At 42.3% G+C, this 23,032-nt stretch overlaps 1 protein-coding gene across 3 annotated transcripts in view; it reads left to right on the forward strand.

The window, feature by feature from the left end:
* Positions 1-23,032, forward strand: part of GNAO1 (G protein subunit alpha o1) — a 62,242-nt gene that overhangs the window by 24,586 nt on the left and 14,624 nt on the right. For all 3 annotated transcript variants that reach the window (XM_053449314.1, XM_053449315.1, XM_053449313.1), the window contains exon 3: positions 4,299-4,440. In XM_053449314.1, coding sequence (XP_053305289.1) covers positions 4,299-4,440 — 142 coding nt within the window. The remainder of the gene's footprint in view (positions 1-4,298; positions 4,441-23,032) is intronic.

Consider the following 23,032-nt stretch of genomic DNA (forward strand, 5'->3'; position numbering starts at 1 on the left):
GACAGATGTAATAGTTCTGGGGCTCAGAGTCTGGCTTAGAACAGTTTGCAGAATTAGGTTCCCATCACCATTTTCAACCGCCCTTTCTCCAAGGCCGTGACGCCCGCAAACACCTTATGGGTGCGATGCGCTATATACATCATACATATATACATCGTAGCATTTCATCCTTGGACCCAGGCCCCTCAATATCTTGGACCAGCTCTGTATATACTTCACATGAAGCCAGTTTGCCGACATACTGTCCGGCATAAGGTTGCCTTTCTCTTCTCATTGCAGGAAATTAATTCATGGTTATGTTTGTGTTTAATTGGTAATTATTCATGATTTTGGCTATGAAGTCCCTGCCATGATTTATAGTCTGCCGAGTAGAGTTTTATATGTGCCAATTAGCAGCATGTAAAATTTATATAGTCTTGTAAAAATGGCCGAGGGCTGACCCTACCACGCCACCTTTTCCCTGGCTTTCATTTATAAAGAGTGGGCAGTGGAGTGTAAGGAACATAGTGCAGATCTAAAACAGAAGGATCTAAAACAGAATGTTCAATAAGAAGATGTTCTGAAGAGTTAGCGTGTACTTGTAGAGGCTTCTCCAGCAGAATATTATAAATAATCTGCTCTTCTTTGCAAGTACTCGTGCCGGAACATAAATTCGCTTTGTCATTTTTGGTAAAGTTGAGCGGGAAAGGTTTCTGTATTTTTGTGATATTTTTGTATTTCATTTTTGGAGATTTAATATGGAGATGAGAAATGATCACTCAGCAAGATCCAAGCCGCCTTCCTTCCCAGGCAATCATTTTTTATTGTCTATGGATATGCGGCAAATCAGCAGCCAATTCACTGGGTACAATGTTACAGGCGCCAAATGAAAAAGACGTCAAGTTAAAATCCAGTTGGGGTGCAATAACAAACATTTTCCTCCACTGGGATTCTGGGGATGGCCGCCAGATGCGGGCAGCAGTTGTACTTACGGGACAAAGATGGCAGCTACGAATACCCTTAATGGCAAAATTAGCGGAATAACATGTAAACAGGGTCATTAGTTACCCTAAAGGTCATTTTTTGTATGAAGGTTTCCATCTTAAAAGGAAATGTGGTCATGTACCTGTCAATAAGAACCTGTCCCTGTTGGGGTCATAAGATGTCCTCTTTTATCATGCATGTGAGTCTCCCTTGATAAAGGGGGCACCTGGTCCTTGCTGTTATGTTGGTTGGATCATGGTAGTTGGCGACTTGGCTTGCTGTCACTCATTCTAGAGTTATCCAACAATTCATGTATTCCGCATTTTAGTTGAGAGTCTCACAACATCCGTTCACAAGCTCCCCTTGGCGTGGGAATAAGATTTGTCTAATATAGTGACATCACAGCTAATGGTTGTCTTGCTATAAAAAATGTTATTTTTAGCAGTTCCTTATCGCTCTGAATAGGTTTTCTTTACTTATGTTGAAGTTTATTCCGACACCTTCACTTCCCACTAATAGTTGGTTGTCGTCAGATATCTAACTTTTGTACATTAGTTCCAGTGTTTTACAAATTAATGTAGTGGCATGATGTCTCCTGCAAGTTACCTATCGCTTGCAGCATGCTTTTGGTAGGTGCATCAGTACGCGTAACAGTGGTCAGACCCCAGATGATCTACTTGCATTTTCTATTTTATACATCATTGGATTCTAATTGTTTATCTGTAGCTGGATTTTGGTTAATACGTGACCATAGGGAAGACATACCTGGGAGCTTCCTGGGGTGAGCTGCCCTATTCTCTCCCCCTCTTTTGGCGAGCAGCTTTGTTTTGGGGTGGGTATGGTCAAATGCCCCTTTCCCTATTCAAAGAAAGAGGAACATGACCTAAAGAGTGCTTAACCTGGAGAGTTCCAAGGTATACCTGCCAGATGTCACCCTAAATCTATTGGCATGAGTTTCGGAAAGCTATCCCGTTGCTTCCTAATGGTTTAATCCAGATTCAGGGGTCTTCTCATTGCAGACCACTAAAGCCTTCCAGACACACAACATAGACCATTCAAATTGTGTACTCTTACAACTCATGCCATGAAGGAGCCATATAGACAACACAACAGACTTTAATTGTGCGAAACTGCGAACCCACTCCATGGTCAGCGATGTTGTTTTCTTTACTTCCGGAGCTGGGTTCCAGGCTATGCCTTGACACAACGAGAAGAAGTTATGCAGATGAATTTCCTGAAGCCCATTTACATGATGCAGATGAGAAACTAAGCATTTTAGATTAAAATTTACATCTAAGTAGTGTTTGTTAATTTATGTTAAGTATCTGCGATGCTCGGAAGTGATAAGTGTTAACAAACAGGTGGCAGATTGCCCTAAAATGCCAAAGGTACATGTATGAAATGCATGAAGAGCTTGTCAAATTATCTGCTTCACCTCTAGCCCTTTAGTGTCTCGCTTCCCAAAATCCTTCCATAAGCAGTTCTGCGCGCTCACCGCTCCTCCATTGCTCCATAAATTCCCTTTCCCCCGGCTTTTCCGTCACATAACTGGTCTTCCATATCTAATTGGGACAAAAAGTTGTGTTGTGCACCACAATAATACTCAACACCAGTCTGGAGGACAATGGCTTTCGCGGTGATGCACGTTCTTTGAACCTTTCGAAAACTTCTGAAACTGAATAATAGCCCTGACGGATCGCGTTGGACTCCCACCAGTATCGATCTTTTATCTGCTCGAAAAGATATATTGCGGAAAGTCTTGCGTGCGAAAGGGTTTGGGGATGACAGCTGCAACCTCAGCACTTCTATCTCCAAAATAACATTTTCTACGCAGCTCTTCTAAAGAATGGTCCCTGCAGTGCATTTTAAGTAACTTAAGCCATTTGGTAGAAACTATAATTTCTTGCAAAATGTTTTCCTTAACCCCCTTGGATATATTATATATAATTAGTTTTTTTTCTCTGGGTCTAGATATCTAGTCTTTCAGGCTGGCATTTATTGAACGGTGACGTCTTTTTGTAGAACAGCGATCTCGAGAATATAAATAAGCTATAGCATTATTGTGTATTTGTTTTTTTAATTTTTTTAGCCCTATTTCTTATGTTTATATGGCGTAGCTATGCAGCCGGCACATTCTATCACGTTTATGAGCTGCCGGGAAATAAAATGAAGTGACTGCGTTCATCTGTTTTACATATTAATCCGAGATACGCTCTCCTGCTGTGTGGTTATGAATGATGCCGTTTGTGCGCGGTCGCTCAGGAGTGGAAATGGCTGTTCAGGGATAGGAATGATAAACACCTTATTAAGGAAAATACTACAATGCACATTCTGGGGCTAGGTAAACAATGTCTTTACCCATCAATGGAACTGATTTCACGGGCAGCATTGCTTGCTTCAGCAGTCGACCATGTAAAATAACTTGCCTGCCGATTGCTTGACATAGCATGTAAAGGGACGTCATATGTTAGCTGTGCCCCTTTAAAATCATGTGGTGTTGCTTTTGCAAATGAGTGGGGGGTCTACAGAATCCCACCGTATGTGCTGGTTTTTTGGCAGATGACTGGCTTGGCAAATTCTGCAGGCAGGGTCTATTCAAACCCCCATGCGCAGCAAGCACCCCCGATGATTTCTGGGGAGTGCTTTCCTGCCACTGATTGTCAATGTCAGACCCTGGAAGAGGAGGGTAGTTGGACTGTCCCTTCGAGAACTTTTTATAGCGGTATCACCGAACTCTCTGGCGAGTATCAACGCGATATTTGTTGGTTCTGCCCTGTTGTGTAAATGGACAACAAGGAATCGGAGCACTGTGACCGAGGGACCTCCGAAATCTCATGATTTTTGTATATTACCCTTAATTGTGACTTGGTCTTCTGAGCCCTAGCTGCAGATATGATTAGCTTTGATTTATACAGTGCCTCTAAATAGCTATAAATCAGAGATTGACGTTTTAAGTGGTCTGAGAGCACTTCCAATGCAGCCATTAATCCACATTTATATAAAACCTCTTAACTGATGCACGCTGATGGAGCGGCTTCCTGTAATCTGACCTGCCCCATACACTCGCCTTAATAGGACATTCTGTGAAATTAATAATGTATGCAAAGGTTGGGGTTGGAGAGGAGGAGCCATTCCTTGTGGTTCTTTCCTTGTTTTAAGCACTTAAGGTTGTTTGTGATATTCTGTTTAAAAAAAAAATAACATAATACAAAAAAAATGTGCAGCTTGTCCTCTCGTAGCGATGATATTATAGTTCTAGCTAAAGAGTAACCACTCGTGGGAGACGTGTGACCATCTGAAAACCTCTCTGACGCAAGGTTTTTGTTCCTTTGTAGGATTATTCACGAGGATGGATTCTCGGGCGAGGATGTCAAGCAGTATAAACCTGTGGTTTATAGCAACACTATCCAATCTCTGGCAGCCATCGTCCGCGCCATGGACACCCTGGGCATTGAGTATGGTGACAAGGAACGGAGGGTGAGTCTAGCTTTTACTCTGGTTATGATCCACCAAACATCTATCAAATGTATCTACTGGTGGAGCGTTCTATCGGGAGCAAGTGGGGGAGCCACTGGTCTCCATCTATTACGGCCAATGCTTGACTGAGAATCATTAGGACTTACTAAGCCTCTCGTGTTGTATATATCTATATACATATATGTATACGTGTATCTGGTCCCTTGATCTTTTTACAGATTGTACACATTGGGTTTGAGCTGAAAGGGACTCCTGGAATCTTCACTAAAGCTTGAGTGAGTTGTGGTTTCAACAGACTTAAGTGTATACCATGAAGGGCCAACCTGGACTTCTTCTGCAAGACTTGCCAGCCCTACAGAATGCATAGTTTAATTGGGGAGGCCACTTTTAAGAATCTTTAATGATTTACCTCTTCTGGACAGAGCCAACCAAGCACTTATTGCTCATTGGGTCTGTTTAAGTTATTTTTCATCAGCACTCAACCATTTCAATACTGAGCTCTTCTAGGACATGATTAATTACGTGGTAGCAGCGAAGCCACATATTCTATTAACAATCTTCTTGTATTTGTGAAGGAACATTAATTATCATCAGTTTGAAAAAGCCAGGAGTTTTTGTTTTTTTTTAGACTATATTTTCAAACCCATATATGAATGGATTATATTTATTTAAAACCTCAAGTACCTTATAAAAGGTTTCCAAGTGCAAGGGAGTAGTATTAGGCTGTTAAATCGGTCTGTTTGGTGACATCACACTCCACCTACAGTATGTGCCAGTTTAATGATGTCACATCCCCCCCCACAATGTGAAGTATAATGATGTCACAGTCCACCCACATAACATCCCGTTTTGTCTTCTTGGTCAGTGCACAGTGTCCGTTTCAGTGCAGAGTTTCTGAACTGTATAGAGCAACACAAGATGCATTTTGTAATGTATAGGTAACACCCTCCCAATCCTACATCATGAGAAGGAACAGCATACTGTGTGCCTTGAACTGAAATGACCTCTCTGTCTAATCCGAAGCAGAGAGAGATCAGAGGATCTGAACACATAACACATAACGCGTAACACATAAACTTTGTGTTTCACAAGAGAAGCGTGGTTTTGGTATTGGCCGCATTCAAACCACATGTGATGGCATATATGAGACTAGCTCTGAGATATTACAGAACATTAACCATTTACTAGCTCATAACAAAGGTTGGATCATCGGTTCTTAGAGTTACACAAAACTTAAGTGTTCTTAACTGAGTCATCCCCATTCAAGTATGAATTATAAACTACGGTATGTTGGTAAGAAAATAATCGATGTGGCCGCCACAATTTGTCCCATATACATTTGGACCTGTAAGAAATGTCACTTATGTAAACATCATTTATACAGCATAATCCAAGCTCTTCTTGGAGCAGAAGTCTAGTAGGGTTGGCTCTTAACAATGTAATCCTTTTGCCGCATAAAATGGCCAAATCCAGAAGAGTCACATTACAGGCTACAGTTAAAATTGGTTGTCTGTTATCATCAACATAATATCTGAACATGGGGTGGCATAAACGTTGTAGCACCGGTAGCACTATTGCTTCAGCCACCATGTAAGGAGCACCCCAAAAAACCCATTCCATGTTGTCATTTCTGCATTATAGGATTACCCATGTGCATTATGTGTTCCTGATGCACCATCTCTGTTAAAGGAAATGGTATCTGACCATTGAGACAGTTCTGGGCCTATAAAAGGTTTAATGCAGGAGACATGTCATCGTTGCCCACTAGCATTGGTCCCTAAAAGAGGTTTGATGTCTACAGTGACATGGCTCCTGGCCCCTAATGCTACCAAGTCTTTCATGGCTTTGTACCATCTTGGGTCACGTCGGGGCTTTCTTGGTGGACCCCCCACTTATTGTGTTATATTTTTTACGTCCTAGAAGTTTTTCTCCGTGTTCAGTAGGTAGGATAATGGTTCACGTGCAGGACATTTGAGTCAAGAGCCCCTTTAAATCTTAGGGTGCATTGGGAGGTGAGGGAGGGAAAATGACTCTAAAAAGCCCTCAAAGTAATTTCATTTTGAGCAGAGCAGCTTTACCTGAATGGACGGCGGTTCATGGATTTTCCCATTTCCATTTGTGTAGACATTGAGTTCTGTGGAGATATCTGCAATTTAATCTAAATGAGCTTGCATTGACCAGAACTTGTTCATCTTTATTGATTTGTATTGCACAGTCAGCCGGTGTCGGCGGTTCCCAGCTGTGTCTTATAATAAGGTGTCACTATGATAAGTTTACTGGCATTAGCGTAATGTTCTCTGCCTTAATACTCCCCGTTTCATTTCTCTATTGTTTTCTGAGTTGTCAGAATAAGCTCTGCTTTTCTCACTTATAAAGCGTGAGATATTTAGTGGCTCGTTTCTTCTGATTGTATATAGAATCAGCATAATTACAAAAATATTTGCTATTTTCTAATAACCATGAGATGGTCATATTGTCCAGGCCCGGACTTCTGGGGGAATTACATGGTGGACGGCTGGCCATTAGCTCCCCATATGCTCCTAATCTCCTGCTCCAGTGCCGGATCAAGTACCGCAGCATGCGGTCGGCGGCTGGAGTTTGCCCATAAAGATGTTGTGGCTGCACATACGTCATCCGGCGGCTACTGGCCTTAAAGCGCCAGTCCGGACCTGATGATGTCCCCCAGAGTGCTTGTGTTGTGATCAACAATGGAGTCAAAATACTCTGTCAGCGGGACTCAAGGACACTGTGTGATGTTCTTTTATTAGGAATTGATCACCAAAAACAAAATTACTCACTAAATAACTGTGTGTTTTTATCTCACCAACTTTACTACGCGTTATGAAGGCCCAACCTTGGAGTCTCCTCTTCCCGCCTTTAACTATGCAGAGCCAACTTAGCCCTTCGGGCAAAGAAGCTCACTGAGGTTGACCTTTTACAATGCATGAATGGGTTTAACGAAAGCAGCTTGTATACGTGTCCCCACGATCCTAACGTATCCTATTACAACAATTATGCATAAAATTCATTGTTAGAGTGGACTAAACCGAGGCATGGGGCAATCTAAACCCTGGGCTCAGCTCGTCAAGCTACATAGAATGAAAAGTGTCGCCCGTTGGATACACATCCCCGGATATGCGCAAGTAGCAAAATACACCATTACTTACCTAAAAACTAGTCAAGCTATACGAATAGTCATTGCAGCCTTAAAAAGTGGTGAATGACTCGCTCAGACCAAGAAACAAAGCAATATTTTACTTTTGTAATTCGAAAAGTCAAAGGGTTTTTTAACGTAGTTCTCATATTTAGCTCTAAGCGTACAAAAGTTGCACAATCTTCGTCCAAAGTAATTATCACCCTCCGAGTGCTTTGCGTTTCAGTTATGGTATCGCTTTCTTCTGATTGCATTTGATTTTTTGAATGTTTAAAATATTCACTTATTTTATGAAATAAACGAACAGAAGTATGTTCTATGATTACATTTTCCAGAATTCTTTACGTTTTGCTCTCTTTGTGACACGGGTTGCTAAATGAAAATGTACTATTCTAGTGGGGAATGGCTCATTTGCATATGGGTCTGCATGGTAATGTCTTGGCATTTAAATTTATTTTGAAGTTATGTTCTACTTACAAAGTCAAATTTGTTGGTGGTGACAGATCCTCTTCATAAAAGATGCTAATCTCAAGCCTGGCCATTCTCGTAGTATGCAAAGTAAACAGATAAATATCTTATGAGGTTCCTAAAAGGATCTAGTAGGTCATCCTAAGTCATTTCCGTTCTAGTCCCCTCTGGAGCACCTTGTGGTCTTAGCTGTGGTTGAAACTGAAATTGCTCCCATCGTTGCTCTCGGCAGGGAAGTTAGATATGTCTAAAATAGCCTTCTGGATCTTCTTCCACGATCTGCTGTGCCGTCTCTTCGGTTTTAACAAAGTCTTCTTAGCAAAGCTGTTTTACCTGCTGTAAGAATAAAATGACTCGTGAAGGACACCACGTCAGCCGCGGGATTAGAGACACGGGTGAGCGGTCCACTCCACTTCTCCTACATCTTCTCAGACCCGTTTAGTGACCTCACCCACGACCTTGAGCCGGGTCTGAGCACTTGTTGCGTCTGCTCGCTGGATCATTCTGTGCCATCTGTGAATTAAGCACCAGTCAAAGCCCATTAGGTCAAATCACATCTGATGCTATTCTGTGGAAACCTTTAAACCTCTTGTAGATATTGTCTACGCGCACGCCTCTCCATTTAGAAAAGACACACACGTTTACAAAACGAACCTAGAAAGACGTATACATTTCAAAACGAACCTAGAAAGACGTATACATTTCAAAACGAACCTAGAAAGACGTATACATTTCAAAACTAACCTAGAAAGACGTATACATTTCAAAACTAACCTAGAAACCTCTACCACACGCTATTTCAGATTGTGGCTCCTAGTGAGAGTAAATAGAGATGTCAAATGCTGAATGGGAAGAGCAAACCCATTGTTGGTTGGAACATACAGGCCTATCTTAACGAAAGATGAGTTGGTAATGCTGAGATTATAATCCAAAATTGGTTTCTCAGTTTGTGCAGCGTGACTGACAAAGTACAACATGGCGCTATTCTAGATTTAGATGGGTGGGGGGAGAGGGACATTTCTGTATCTTTTCTTAGGAACGAAGGCACTGACCCCTATAAAAACGAATGGGCTCAAAACGCATTGGGATTCACGATCACAATGCTAGTAAAATTGAATAAGCACTAGTAACACACCTGAGCTATAGTAGCAGGCATGGTGATGCCATATTCTACATGACTTCATATATCATCAGACTCTAATCTAGAGGAGGATAAGAAGTTTTAACGGTGTGAGGACCAACGTCAGAATATATCTAGTGGAACCTTACCACTACAGGTCTTCAGCTACTTTATGTAATAAACACTTCAATGTGTCCTTTTATACCACAACACATACGTACCGCATGTCCTAACCTAGAAACGAGATGAGGTGATGTCTAACGATTAGCACATTACGCTCTTATTCTCTGCCGTTCTCCGTCCTCTCTGAAAAGAAGCCGTTTCAGAGCATCGGCCTCTCGCGCAGCTCCTTTATTGAGACAGACTCTGTTCCTGATCTTTGTTAAATCCTTTAATGAACATAAAAGTCTCTTCCTTGTTTCCTGAAGGGAATCTCTCCAGAAAAACAGCAATGAAAGCTCTGCACAGTATTGTGTGACTCCTTTCTCGTTTGGCCATAGAATAATGCAGAATTGTCCGTATTTCTATTAGAATTAAAGGCGTATACAGTTGTAAATTTGCTGAGATTTTTAAAAATTGATTTTCATTAAATAATGAAAATCTTTCATAGAATTTGCAAGGACTCTATAAAAATGTATAAATTAAGTGAAAAATGTTTTCAAACAGGTCTCTTCCCCCTGGTCACCAAATAATGCTATTTGAGTGTATTTGGAATATGATGCAACATAATGTCACAAAATGATTACTTTTAATACTAGTTACTTTGGCAACTGTTACCGTTGCTATGTAGCTGAATATGAAGTGTAGGATTCCAGAGAAAACCCCTTATTGGTATTTTCCGCACATCAGTACGTGGGTTACGTAGAAGGAGCGAGTTTGCCGCTATCGTTCTAACCCCGATGGCATGCCTGTACCCTAAAACTCACCTACTGTATGAGAAAACGAATGCTTTTCTACATAAGCCCTATTTATATATTTCTATCACTATATTTAATTTTTGTTTATCAATAGAAAACCATATAATTGGTTATTATTTTTATTACAGTCTCTTACACAGTTTTACTCAGTGTCTACGCACTTTTTCTCTTTTGGTTTTCATCAAACAACATTCAGCAACCAGAAATTAGGGTTTTTCTAGATTACAAAACGCGGTAAATGACAGATATGCTTAAAGGGTAGAAGTTAACCGCGGCCATAGTCGCCCGTGTTAAGCAGCTTCACGGCTCCTGTCTATAGGGTCTTCAGCAATGCCTCCGTGATCGCGCTCTTCTACGGGTCTCTGGAGCAGATGGACTCGCTATACGGTTTATATGCGCATACATCTGTCCGAAAAGATTTCCTGCAGCAGTCTATGGCTAATTTCAAAGCACCGTTTTTTTTTTTATTCTTAACAGTAGTAGAAATCCATTTTTTATACAGATTAGAACAAATCCTGCATTTTAGTGATGCCCCCGCACGGAAGGCTCCCTCCTAAACCCCAGCGTATTCAGACACGGAGGATTAAGGAGGTTTAACAAGATCTGCCTGGCGTAAAAGGTTTACCCGCAGGGCCTGTTTTCTGAGCAGGGATATTCCCCACATACCCATTGCTCCCCCTGTCTTTGTTCTGTTCATCGCAAACAGGGTTAAATACACGGTGCTGGGAAATGTTTTTTGCCCCTTTTGGGGCAGAAGTAGTTCGCAGGCTTCTTTTCGTTTGTGCGAGGACAGAAAATACATTGGCTTTAAAGGATCATCGTCCGGGGAATAGGGCGCTCTGAGCGGGCTGTCTCTGTATGTTCCGAGTCGGGTGCGTAATACAAGCTTCTTACAGGTGACAGCATGTTGGCGTTCACTGTGCCAAGTGCCGTAAGCTGTAGAAACACACACAGTCCATTGTCCAGGCCGCGGCTTCGTAATCATTCTCGCTGATCCGGTGACACTGTCTCCCCGCTGTGTGATACCAGAAGATAGCTTATTTTTCTTTCTGAGAACCTGATCCTGCAGAGAATTCTGAAAATATTCTCCATTTAAAGGTCCTTCAAAGAAACTCAAGTGTTGCACATCTGTAGATCATTTGCTTCTAAATAAAACCGTTCTGCAGCTGCTAAGTGTCTCGTTCATACGGTGGCTCCTTAAGGTAAAGCTTTACTAAAGAGCCCTACGGACTGGTGGTTTTTAGGGCACATGTCGGGTTGATGCCCCGGTTCTTCTTCTTAGGGTAAGGCTAAGAAAGCAATACTAAGGAGAAAATGTTCCTCACATGTGCTCCTTAGTATGTGCCCAAACTCCCTACCCATGGGACCCCAGTGCGCATGCGAGGAACGTAGGCATGTAGAGGGCCAGCTGACAATTACCTTTTGTTCTAAAAGTCCCGTGCCTCTGCAGATCCATTTATGAATAGCAAGTTTAGGGAATGTTGGTGGAAATTACGTGACTGCAGGGATTTCACATCCTAGATCACTTACTGAGCATCAGCAAATCACAAAGTACATTAGGGAGAAGAGAGTGAAGAACAAGGTTTCAATTTACTACACCTAGCCATCTTTCTTATCGATCCGAACTCTGTAGGGTAGGAATTATTTCCATTGAGTTCCAGGAACCTCCGATTAAGCGGACCAAGCTGGAATTTATTTCACGTAGATGTATGGAAAATACTTTGGAATGGTTGCCAAGATTGGCTTCAGCACTGGAGGGAACGGGTCACCAGTTTTAGTGACCATTCCTACTTTGAATGCCCACTGTCAAGGAAGGATTTCACAACCTCAGCCACGTTAATTAGAGAGTATTATCTCCGCCATCCCTGCGTTCATCTCAAAGAAAAAACATCAGCAGAAAAGGCATATTTAAATGTTTAATTGACAATGGCACCAAGGAGAACTTGGGTGGAAATAGGGCAGTCCTTTTCCACCCAAGCTCTCCATTTTACAGTTCTGTGCCCCGATTTAATAATGGTTTACAGATAAATATAAGCAGCAATATACTTGTTATTAATAACCCACCTTATGAGTATGCTGTAGTATCTGTTTTCAGGATCTGCATAATTATTCCTACCCTGGCCGGGTGAATTAAATTATCAATACTTACTATAAATATTTTGAAATCATTTGATTACAATGCTGGTTTGTTGCATATTCAACTCCAAAAATTAAATTGAAAGGTCATTGCAGGTAAAGGACTATGTTAATGTCTCTGTGTGTTCTCTCCGAGCTGGAAGCTGGCTGACTGCCTCTGCAAAACCCCAGATTTTATGGCATATTGCTCAAGGATACAGTGTTTTATATATTTATATATATATATTTTTATATAAACTCTGGTACAACTATAACCAAACTTGATTTGGGATTCCTAACCTAGATTGATTTAAATACATGGTACTGCAAATCAAAGACCACCTAACTTGCCCTTTACAGTGTTTTACTCGATTAACCCTTTTATGGGTTTCTTCCTTAAAGTAGCCGTTTGCAGGATACTTCACTTTTTGTTCTAACCCAACTGAGCTCCCCCTGTAAGAATCGCTTATGCATAGGTAAATCAGTTCCCCAGTTGATCTATGCATTATGCAGGGCCTGCTCAGCCCTTCTCTCAGGACAGACTTGTCAGGATAGGCTCTCCGTAGCGCATAATGAAGTTAGTTGAAAGCACTCTGCTTTAGGGAATAAACCCCCTAAGTGTTTGCGTTACTCCTAGTAACTGGGACAGAGCGAACGCAACTCACTCACGGTAAGTGTAGGATTCTGGGAAAAGGCCTAATTATGTCTAATTTTGTGTGCATATTTTTATATGATTGCATACCCTGTCCCCCCCCCGCTCACCATAGCATACCACCCTCTTTCCTACCGTATAATCTTTGCTTTACGAGTTAAATATACATCTCGCCGCTGACGTGTTCTGAAATAATACCCTTACTATGATATAAGCTCTCAAGTACAAGCCACAAAAAAAAAAGCCATGCCGCCCTCCTCCCGTTTCCCAGCACATAGGGTGTGCTGTGTTTTTGGAAAATGTTTGGGTTCTGAACGTTCTGTGTGCTTTTCCCCGTCTCATCGCCATGTTATGCATGCAGCAGTCAGCATGCGCACCCTGCCCTCTGCACTGTCACAGCATCCTCCAGATACCGCAATCTGCAGCAAGCCTCATCTGACATTTTGTAGCTTCTGGGGATGTGGAAATGTTCCTGCGGCTTCTAGAAAAATAGCTGCTTATTTAAAATGTCTGCCTGCCTGTTATCCCCAGTGGTCTAGCTAATTCTGGTGTTTCTCCGCTATTGGCAAGGTGTGACTGACACTCACGGCGAGCATGAAGAATCTCACTACGTCTTGCCGTGGTGTTAGGATTGCCTCGTTCCTGCTGGCTGCTGGTCTTTTGTGGACCTTGTTGTCTACCATGTGATGGTCATAGAGACTGCGCTTTTCATATGATGTACATATGATAATAGAACCACCTACTGCCCTGTGCGGAGGTATTAGAAACCCAAGTGCAAGATGACTTAGAAAGGGATGATTTAGGATGGTGTCTCCTGTTCTGAGCATAGAAACATAGCATCTAGTGTGCCCATAGTCCTTCTCCCTTTACTCCATATTCATGCATGAACTGAATGACAACGTGAACATAAGTTCTCGTACTAAAGGCAATTAACACAAGGGTATATACTGGCCATTAAATGGCAGATTTTAAACACTTGGATGATAACTTGGTTCACCTTAGATCTAGGCCCATCTTCTGAATCACGGGTCTTGTGTTTGACCAACAGAGAAGACATTCTGGTCCAGTTGCTATACTGTATTTGCCCCAAATACAAAAAGAAAAGTTACCCTATATTGAACTTCTGAAATTAATAACAACAGTCCTTGTAACCATATTGTTGGCCATAAGCGTGGAGAATGAACCATTTAATTATACTGGCTTTGCCCGTAGGTTTGCATTTTAATTTCCATTCTAAGCCAGACTCATGGTTTCAAATGGTTTAATTCTGTAGTTCTGGCTACACTATGTTGGAACTGTCCAATTTTTTTTTTGCCCACCACCAGGGATCGAAATTCAGTAAAGCATCAAGTGACCTCATGGTCAGAGCTAGAAGGTTAATCACTAACGTAAAATAGTGGAAATTAATTACGAGAGGAGAGTATGCTGATTAATCCCCAAACCTTGCATCTGTTCCATAAGTCTGACACTCTTGTGCCGAGTGTTTATTCTCCCAAGAAGCTTTCCCATAACACCAGCGAGCAAATGATTTACCTATAATCATGCCTACTGCGTTCTGCGACTGTAACTTATCCTGCTTAATTAATGCACAGTTCCATTAAGACGACCATATGTCGTAGTCTCTTTCGTATTATATACATAAAACCCGACAGCAGCAGAATGTTTGTAGAGACGCTTTCTGGCCGCAGACACGGCGGAGTGTGTCGGTTTAGGCTCCGCTATCTCGTCTGGGACCAGTAGCGGGCATTGTAGAACATACATGTATCTGTGTCAGTAACAATGTGTTATTTCACATACGTTATATGTAAACATATTTACATTGTATCACATTATATTTAATAACTAATGTTAACAGGTCGTCTTCTAGATCTTCAAGAATCTCCCGGCTCTGTTCTTGTTAAGGGACAGGCATACGGTTCCTGAATCTAAGACGAGACCAACGACTGATTAAGGTTTGGGGGTGGACTAGACGGGCCGGATGGTTCCCATCTGCCGGTGTGTTGTGTGTTTGTAATGCGATGGGGTTTTGTGCCGCTGCAAAGTGTTTGATTGCTCAGGTCACACCCAGCCGTATCTGACATTAGAAAGGTGCAAGTGACGTACGTGGGTAGGAGTTAATTCTTCCTGCAGTTCCCTAGCAACAGATTGTCCTCGCGATGACTCCCATGGGTTTAACCCAGAATAGCAGGCTTATCCGTAGCCGGTATGTGGATGCCAATCCTGGGATCTCGCTCCCGTCTTAACATATCCAGAAATTCCTCGTCTCCTGCTCTATCCCAGCCTCCTGCGCTGCGATTCTCCATCATGGCTCCCTTCAGTCCAACAGATGTGCCGCTTCAATTAAATGTAGTTTATTAAACGTGCAACGGACACTGAATGAAGTCAATAAGAGGGGTGGATATATTTATATGATATTTAAACCCATTTATTAAATGTGACTTTGTTCATAGATGCAGGATAGGAAATATCTGCCTGTGTTTTTGTGAAGTATTTTGTGAATGTAACCTCAAACAGCTGTTTTTTATCATTGTTTTTGTTTGTGTGTTTTTTGGATGTTTTCGAGGTATGGATTTTGGCTGTAACACCGGTAATAATTCTGTTCAGATGTGGCGAGGCTGAGCTTTGTCTTTCTGATGTAGTGATTGTTCTGATTGACGTTTAAAGTAAGATGGGGGGAAAGCTTTGAAAAGCATCCATTAGAGACTAAATAATGCCTTTGACATAACTCGCCAATGGAAGGATATGTCCGTTTGGCTATTTTTTGGCCTGGGTGATGGATATTCCTAATCACGCATCCACCACCATCCATTACATTATATAAATGAGATTTAATGGTCATGGTAATGAAGAATCTGCACTCCTTGTTGCCATGGCTAAAAGTAAATTTTCCAGAGATATATGGGGGCTGCCAGTTGTACAGCCCCTATCTCATAATATATATATGACCCCCCCTCCCCTCCTCTTTTTTTTAATTGCTGTGAGCGCAAGTCATTGAGATGGGGGATAGAAAGTCAGTAGCTTTGAATATATATTAAACGCACTGCTGAGCTGTTCCTCTGTCAGAGCTCAAGGTCAGAAGACCCCCAGCTCATCTTTGTCCCATTTTGTCTTTTAGCTCTGCGCTCGAAAGTACAGTAGATGGGAAGTTCTGTATGTGGTAAGGCGCCATCTCAGTAGCCTTGTACCCAGCCATTGCCCCAGCCAAACAAAACAGAATAGATCCAGATGTTAACGCACTGCCTGCATCCCCAATTTATCCCCTTTCCCCCCTGCCACGAGATCCGCTTCTTAGTTTATTTTACCTAAACCTTGCTTGTTCCTCCAAATTCCTTATTAGATTTAAAAAAAAATATTACAAATAATTAACAAAAATCAATTATGGTCTGGTTTAGTGCCAGAAAACAAATTCTGTGTGTATCGAAGTCTGTATTCAGTTGGCCTGCTTTTCTCGCCGTCATGCCGACGGTTCTTTTGTTCCCATTGCAGGCATTGTGCTGACAAAAAGGCTGCAAAAATAACGCAGCGTAATTTGAATAAAAAAAAAAAGGATTTATTAAAAATCACAAAAAGCCCTGATTATTCCATATTTGACCAAAGCAAAGGGTAGCTCCAGCTTCGTGTATCGTCTCATCTCGGCTAACGCTGTCCTCTGAGAATTCTTCTCGTGTCCCTCTGGTGTCCTGCTGTTAATTTGCAGATGGCTGTGAAGCGATGACACAAATAATAACCTAAATGCAAACAGATCTGCCAAAACACATAGGATCCCATCATACAATGCATATAAACATTTGCACCGATACATGAACAAACAATAAGCGTGAAGCTTCCATAGAACACGGTTAATATAACGCAAAGAACTCCAGCGTGTATAGGACAATCGCTTGCTGATCTATGCGGATGAATTTCCCCTTATTCCTCCACACATTAGCTTTCTTTCTCCTCTTCCTATTCATTTTTCACACGTATCTTCCGCTGGGCCCAGGCGGTGAGGAGATGAATTGTTGCCACGGTAACAAAGCCCTTTAATTGAGCTTTTCTTGAGTCTGCTCTGAAGTGCTTTCTGGCAACAAGGACAGAGAGGCCTGGTACTCGGGCTCTACGCCCTGCGAGGTGCACGCCTGTGACAATAATTGGCAGCTGTCCCAGCCCCAATCGTACTTCTTTCCTTTCCTATTTCGGTCGCATGCCCTGAGATGCTCAGATATCCTTTTGCCAAAATGTACCTTTCAAGCCCACTTAAAAATACTGCTATATGGGTCATAGCTACGGATGAGTATTCTGAGAATGTTACGTGCTGACGTGTTCTGTGCCGGTTACAGAATCGCTAATCTGATTCCTTTTCTCTACCCTTCCTTTTTTGGGGTTGCAAGAAGGACATCCACAAGGGGTTGGGTTCTTAAACAATATGATATCTCAAAAACTTCTTATAAACGCCTAATGTCTGAGAATACTATATCATTTTGGCCAGGCCTCTAGATTAGGTATGTGTTCTGCACTACTTCCCTTTTCATCATACTAAAGAAAGAGGTATATTGCGTACAATCCCCGGGCTCCTTACGGGGGTTTGGTTATGAATATAGGTTACCAGTAACTGCTGGAGGTTCATTTACGTCATCCAGCTAATGCAGCACAATGGACAGGCTGCAGTCCTCAAACGGCCATTGACCAGAAACGTCTCCCTATACTATCTGGGGATTGTCGGAATCGATGTCGTATAGTTCTGTTGAATAATACCTGTCGGAGATTCGTTTTCGTACATTATTATCTTTACCCAGCCTCATCAGCTACAAATTTCTTTGCATCCCTGGGGTATTTTTAGTGCCGTAAAGCTGCTGCCTAATGCTTCATTAAGTGCCCCCCCCAGAGCTCCGGCTCTTCCCTACTGGAGAGGATGGCAGACAGATGGCGGGGCTGTATTATATGCTAGGATGGGCAGAGTAGCCGAACTTGAATGGGGGGAGGGGACAGGAAGCTTCCAATCAGACCCAGCACTGGATAAAGAATTCAGATGTAAATTATGCCCACTGTGCCCTGGAAGGGGGGCTTGGTGTTAAAGGTTATACCCAGCGTGAAATACACCCTGGAGAGGAGCGCAGTGGTGCTTTCACTCAATTAATTGGCTTTGGGCAGTAATGAAGCTACGACTTGAAGCGTCAAAGGAATATGCTTTCTGTACTGTGCAGGTTCGGAGGGGGGTGTATGTTTAGGGGGAGCTGGACATATTTTCCTTAACGATATAGCCGTATTATAATCAAGTGTAGTGGAAAGCAGTTGGTGGCCTAACAAAAAGATTGACGTAGGACTAATGTTATTAGATTATGAGGAATTAGGGGCAGCATAATAAATAGCATGGCAGATGGGCAAAAAAATGAGCAAAATGTACAATGATTGTGCAGATGTACTGTAGATACATAGACTAAACCATACTCAGAGCAAACACTGGATTGTAAAGGAGTTTCAAATCTCAATAAACCAGGAACAATGGCAAGACAATCGCTGCCTTGTAACTGGATAATAATCTTTCTGAACATGATTTGAAACGAGTTACAAAGCTGCATGTGCAGATAACCTTATACTACAGACGCTGTGCTGACTGTCCGCCCATGTAAATGATCCCCCCAATAAGCCCAATGAGTAACGCCTCACCATGAAGCCTGGTCACCCAATTGGGCAATCTGTATGCCACCTTGTTCTTAGGTTCAGTCGTTCCAGGTGCCCTAGGCAGCTGCCTGAATCAAGGGTCCTAGGGTTGCCTCCATTTCTGGCTTCAGTAGGACATCCTTGTTCTAAAGAAGAAAGTTCTGGATGAACAACTTAACTCTATTTTCTAGAAAGTGATGAGTGAAGAGACAAGTTCTCAACAGTGCCACATTACATAGACTCATTGCAACTTTGATCAAGCAGGGGTCGGTTTCACACCAAATAACACCCGATGTGCCACCCAGAGAGTATTCTTGCTTTTTTGGCTAGGACAGGCCCTGCTTGCCATGACACTTTCAATGCATATCACAACAGAAGCAAGCAACTGTAGGAGCTGCCCCCGGAATTATAAGTGCTACTTTGTGTCGATTTTTGGAAATTGATAATTATATTTTCTACGCATACCGCATGAATGTTACTACCGGCAAAGGAAGGCAAAATACCGTTTGAGACCACCTGCCCGCGTAGTAGAACAGAACAACCAGTTGTGTACCCCATGGTACTGAGCAGATGCTATGTACCAAGTCGTTGTTGAGAACAATGATTTGCCAAGGCAATTGCGAGAAGGAATTGCATAAAAATAGGTACAAATCACTGTTATACAGGAAGGTTATGGATTAAGATAGGGTTTAAGGACCGTAAAAAAATAAGCATAGCTTAATTCCTTTCCTTTTCCCATTGAAAACCAATTCACATAAACTGCAATTGTTTCATCAGCTATGTTCTTCCCCGCTTTGCTTACCATAATAGGCTTGCCAAAGAGCATAAAACACACAAGTGACATTTTACTCTGCCCATCAAGCCTTTCATTCAAAGTCCTTTCAGTGGAGGTAACAAATCCCATTTGCATTCAAGCTGGTACAAGGCATAGCCATTATGCATCAGAACCAAACACATCTATGCAAAGGCTTTCACATACATACGTTGTGTGTCTTCTAACATTAGTGTGGCTTTATATCTAAAACATAGCATGTAACATGTTGTACCTCTGATTTAGGGTTATGGGGGGGGGGTGACTGTTAAATGCTAGGTTCAATATATTAGTCATTTTAAGAAAGGCACCTAGGGAAATTACCCTCGTTGCCACACGATTTGTTTATTTCAATGGTTTTGTCCGAAACATCACAGATTGAGAAATAAAATGCCCCAACACTCCTCTAATTCACAAGCAATGACAACTCCATTTTGAATATAAAAATGACAAAAGATTACACTGTGAGGTTTTCTCTGAATCCAGTCAAATTGTGTAGGCATTTAATGCAAATCTACTGTGATTGCATGTGTCTACATATAGAGATAAAATTTCAAAAGAATATGTTATTTGATTGGGTTTTGTGTTTATGTTCTTTAACATTTATTGACTTAAACGAGTAAAAACCTGAGAAACAAGTAAGGTTGGTAGACATCTTAGTGTTTTAAAAAGAACTACTCAAATGTATCAACTCTTAATAACAAGTTGGAAACGATGCTGTCTTTTTCATGGTTATGTATTATATGCATTCAAATTGCAGCTGAAACATGGTAGTGGATGGGGTAGAAATTGGTTAATGGACTCTGGGTAGCAGATGAGGTGGGTATTGGCTGATGGAGTCTGGATAGCAGATTGGGTAGGTATTGGCTGATGAAGTCTGGGTAGCAGATGGGGTAAGTGTTGTGTAATGGACTCTGGGTAGATAAGGTACGAATTTGGTGATGGACTCTGTGGGTTGGGAATGGGTAGGCATTGTGTGATGGACTCTGGGTAGCGGTTGGGGTGAGTATTATGTAATGGTCATTGGTTAGCGCATGTGGTAGGCATTGGGTGATGGACTCTGTGGGCAGCGGATAGGTAAGTATTGAGTGATGTACTCTGGGTAGCAAATGAGATAAGTATTGGGTAATGGACTCTGGGTAGAGGATGGGGGTATGCATTGGGTAATGGTCTCTGGGTAGTGGATGGGGTGGGCATTGAGTGATGGAATCTGGGTAGCGGATGGAGAAAGTATTATGTAATGGACTCTGGGTAGCAAATGGGGTAAATATTGGGTAATGGACTCTGAGAAGTGGATGGGGTAGGCATTGGATAATGGACTTTGGGTAGAAAATGGGGTAGGCATTGGATGATGGACTCTGGGTAGCGGATGGGGTGAGTATTGTGCAATGGACCCTGGGTAGTGGATGGGGTGAGTATTGTGTAATGGACTCTGGTTAGTGGATGTGGTAGGCATTGGGTGATGGACTCTCTGGGTAGTGGATGTTTTAGGCATTGGGTGATGGACTCTTGGGGCAGTGGATGGGATAGGCATTGGGTAATGCACTCTGAGAAGTGGATGGGGTAGGCATTGGGTGATTGAATCTGGGTAGCGGATGGAGAAAGTATTATGTAATGGACTCTGGGTAGCAGATGGGGTAAATATTGGGTAATGGACTCTGGGTAGAAAATGGGGTAGGCATTGGATGATGCATTCTGGGTAGCGGATGGGGTGAGTATTGTGCAATGGGCCCTGGGTAGCGGATGGGGTGAGTATTGTGTAATGGACTCTGGTTAGTGGATGTTGTAGGCATTGGGTGATGGACTCTTTGGGCAGTGGATGGGATAGGCATTGGGTAATGCACTCTGAGAAGTGGATAGGGTAGGCATTGGGTAATGGACTCTGGATAGCGGATAGGTTAAGTATTGGGTAATGAACGCTAGGTAGCCAATGGGGTAGGCATTGGGTGATGGACTCTGGGTAGCAGATGGGGTAGGTATTGGGTGATGGACTCTGGGTAGCAGGAGGGGGTAGCCATTTGGTAATGGCCTCTGGGTAGCAGATGGGGTAAGCATTGGGTGATGGACTCTGTGGGTAGTGGATGGGGTAGGCATTGGGTGATGGACTCTTTGGGCAGCGGATGGGGTAAGTATTGAGTGATGGACTCTGGGTAGCGGATGGGGTAAGTATTGGGTGATGGACTCTGGGTAGCAGATGGGGTAAGCATTGGGTCATGGACTCTGGGTAGCTGGAGGGGTAGGCATTGGGTGATGGACTCTATGAAGATGGGGTTGTAAGCACTGGGTGATGGACTCTGTGGACAGCAAATGGGGTAGGCATTAGGTAATGGACTCTGGGTAGCAGATGGGGTAGGCATTGAGTGATGGACTCAGTGGGCAGCGGATGGGGGTAGGCATTGGGTGATGGGCTCTGAGTAGCCGATGGAATAAGTATTGGGTAATGGGAGCTGGGTAGCAGATGAGGAAGACATTGGGTGATTGACTCTGTGGGTAGTGAATGGGGTAGGCATTTGCTGATGAACTCTGTGGGTAGTGAATAGGGTAGACATTGGGTGATGGAGTGTGTGGTTAGTGAATGGGGAAGACATTGGGTGGTGGACTCTGTGGGTAGTGAATGGGATAGGCATTGGGTGATGGACTCTGGGTTATGAATAGAGTAGGCATTGGGTGATGGACTGGATGATATATATGAAATATTATATGTATTATATATATGAAATATAATTGGATTTTTTGTTATTTTGCGGTGTTAATAGATTTGGCTGCCTGTGCATTAAGTATAGAACCATCGGGAAAGACTAAGGGAACTTAATATGTACAGCTTGGAGGAAAAGGGGAGGGGGAACATTTATTTCAAAGGCGGAGAAATGTTGGAACAAGAGGTCAAAATATAAAACTAGAGAGTCAGAGGCTTTGATGTAATGTTAGGAGGTTTTACTTGGTAGATAAATGGAGCAGCCTTTCAGCAGAAGGGAACTTAAACATGCATGGTATATACATATGGTTCTTGAATCTAAGACGAGTCCAAGGACTGATTAAGGTCTCGGTTATGCATTGGGGAAAACAGGCAGACTAGATGAGCTGAATGCTTCTTATCTGCCTTTAAATTCTATATTTCTGCGTAACACCATAGCTGTAGAGTCGTAATGAAAATGGACAATCAATACTCTAGATGTCTAGTTTTATTGAGAGCTTCTGCTTCACTCAACCAGTTAGAATATTTAATTTAACAACGTTTGAAGTTGATACTTTCAGAGCAAAAGTGACACAGTGATTGTCATATGTCGGGTGTAGTAATGCAACGTTGATATTAAACTCTTTTTGATTATTATAAGTGTGACTTGAGGTTTCACAGCATCTTCTGCTTAATGGGACATTTGTTGATGAATCTATCAATTGACCTTTGAAGCAGTTACCTGCCTCGGTCTGATATTGATAATTCAAATGTTTTGACCCCTTTGGTTTTAGGTTTCAGTTTGGTATCACAGGGCTTGACAAATTTGTTCCACGTGCAAGAACCAGCAACAAAATCTGCCACGTTACCATGGGGGCCATGTGACAACATGTCGCGTTACCCTACAGAGCTCCCACCTCTGGCAGTACATATACAAAGGAAATTCCCCCGCTCTGTCAAATGTAGATAAAGGTTTGTAGTTCAAGTCCATATTTGTGTCTTAAAAATTTGCCGTTTAGCCAAGTCTGATGTGGAGTCCAC

The sequence above is a fragment of the Spea bombifrons genome, chromosome 10 (genome assembly GCF_027358695.1).
Source record: "Spea bombifrons isolate aSpeBom1 chromosome 10, aSpeBom1.2.pri, whole genome shotgun sequence".
NCBI lineage: Eukaryota > Metazoa > Chordata > Amphibia > Anura > Pelobatidae > Spea > Spea bombifrons.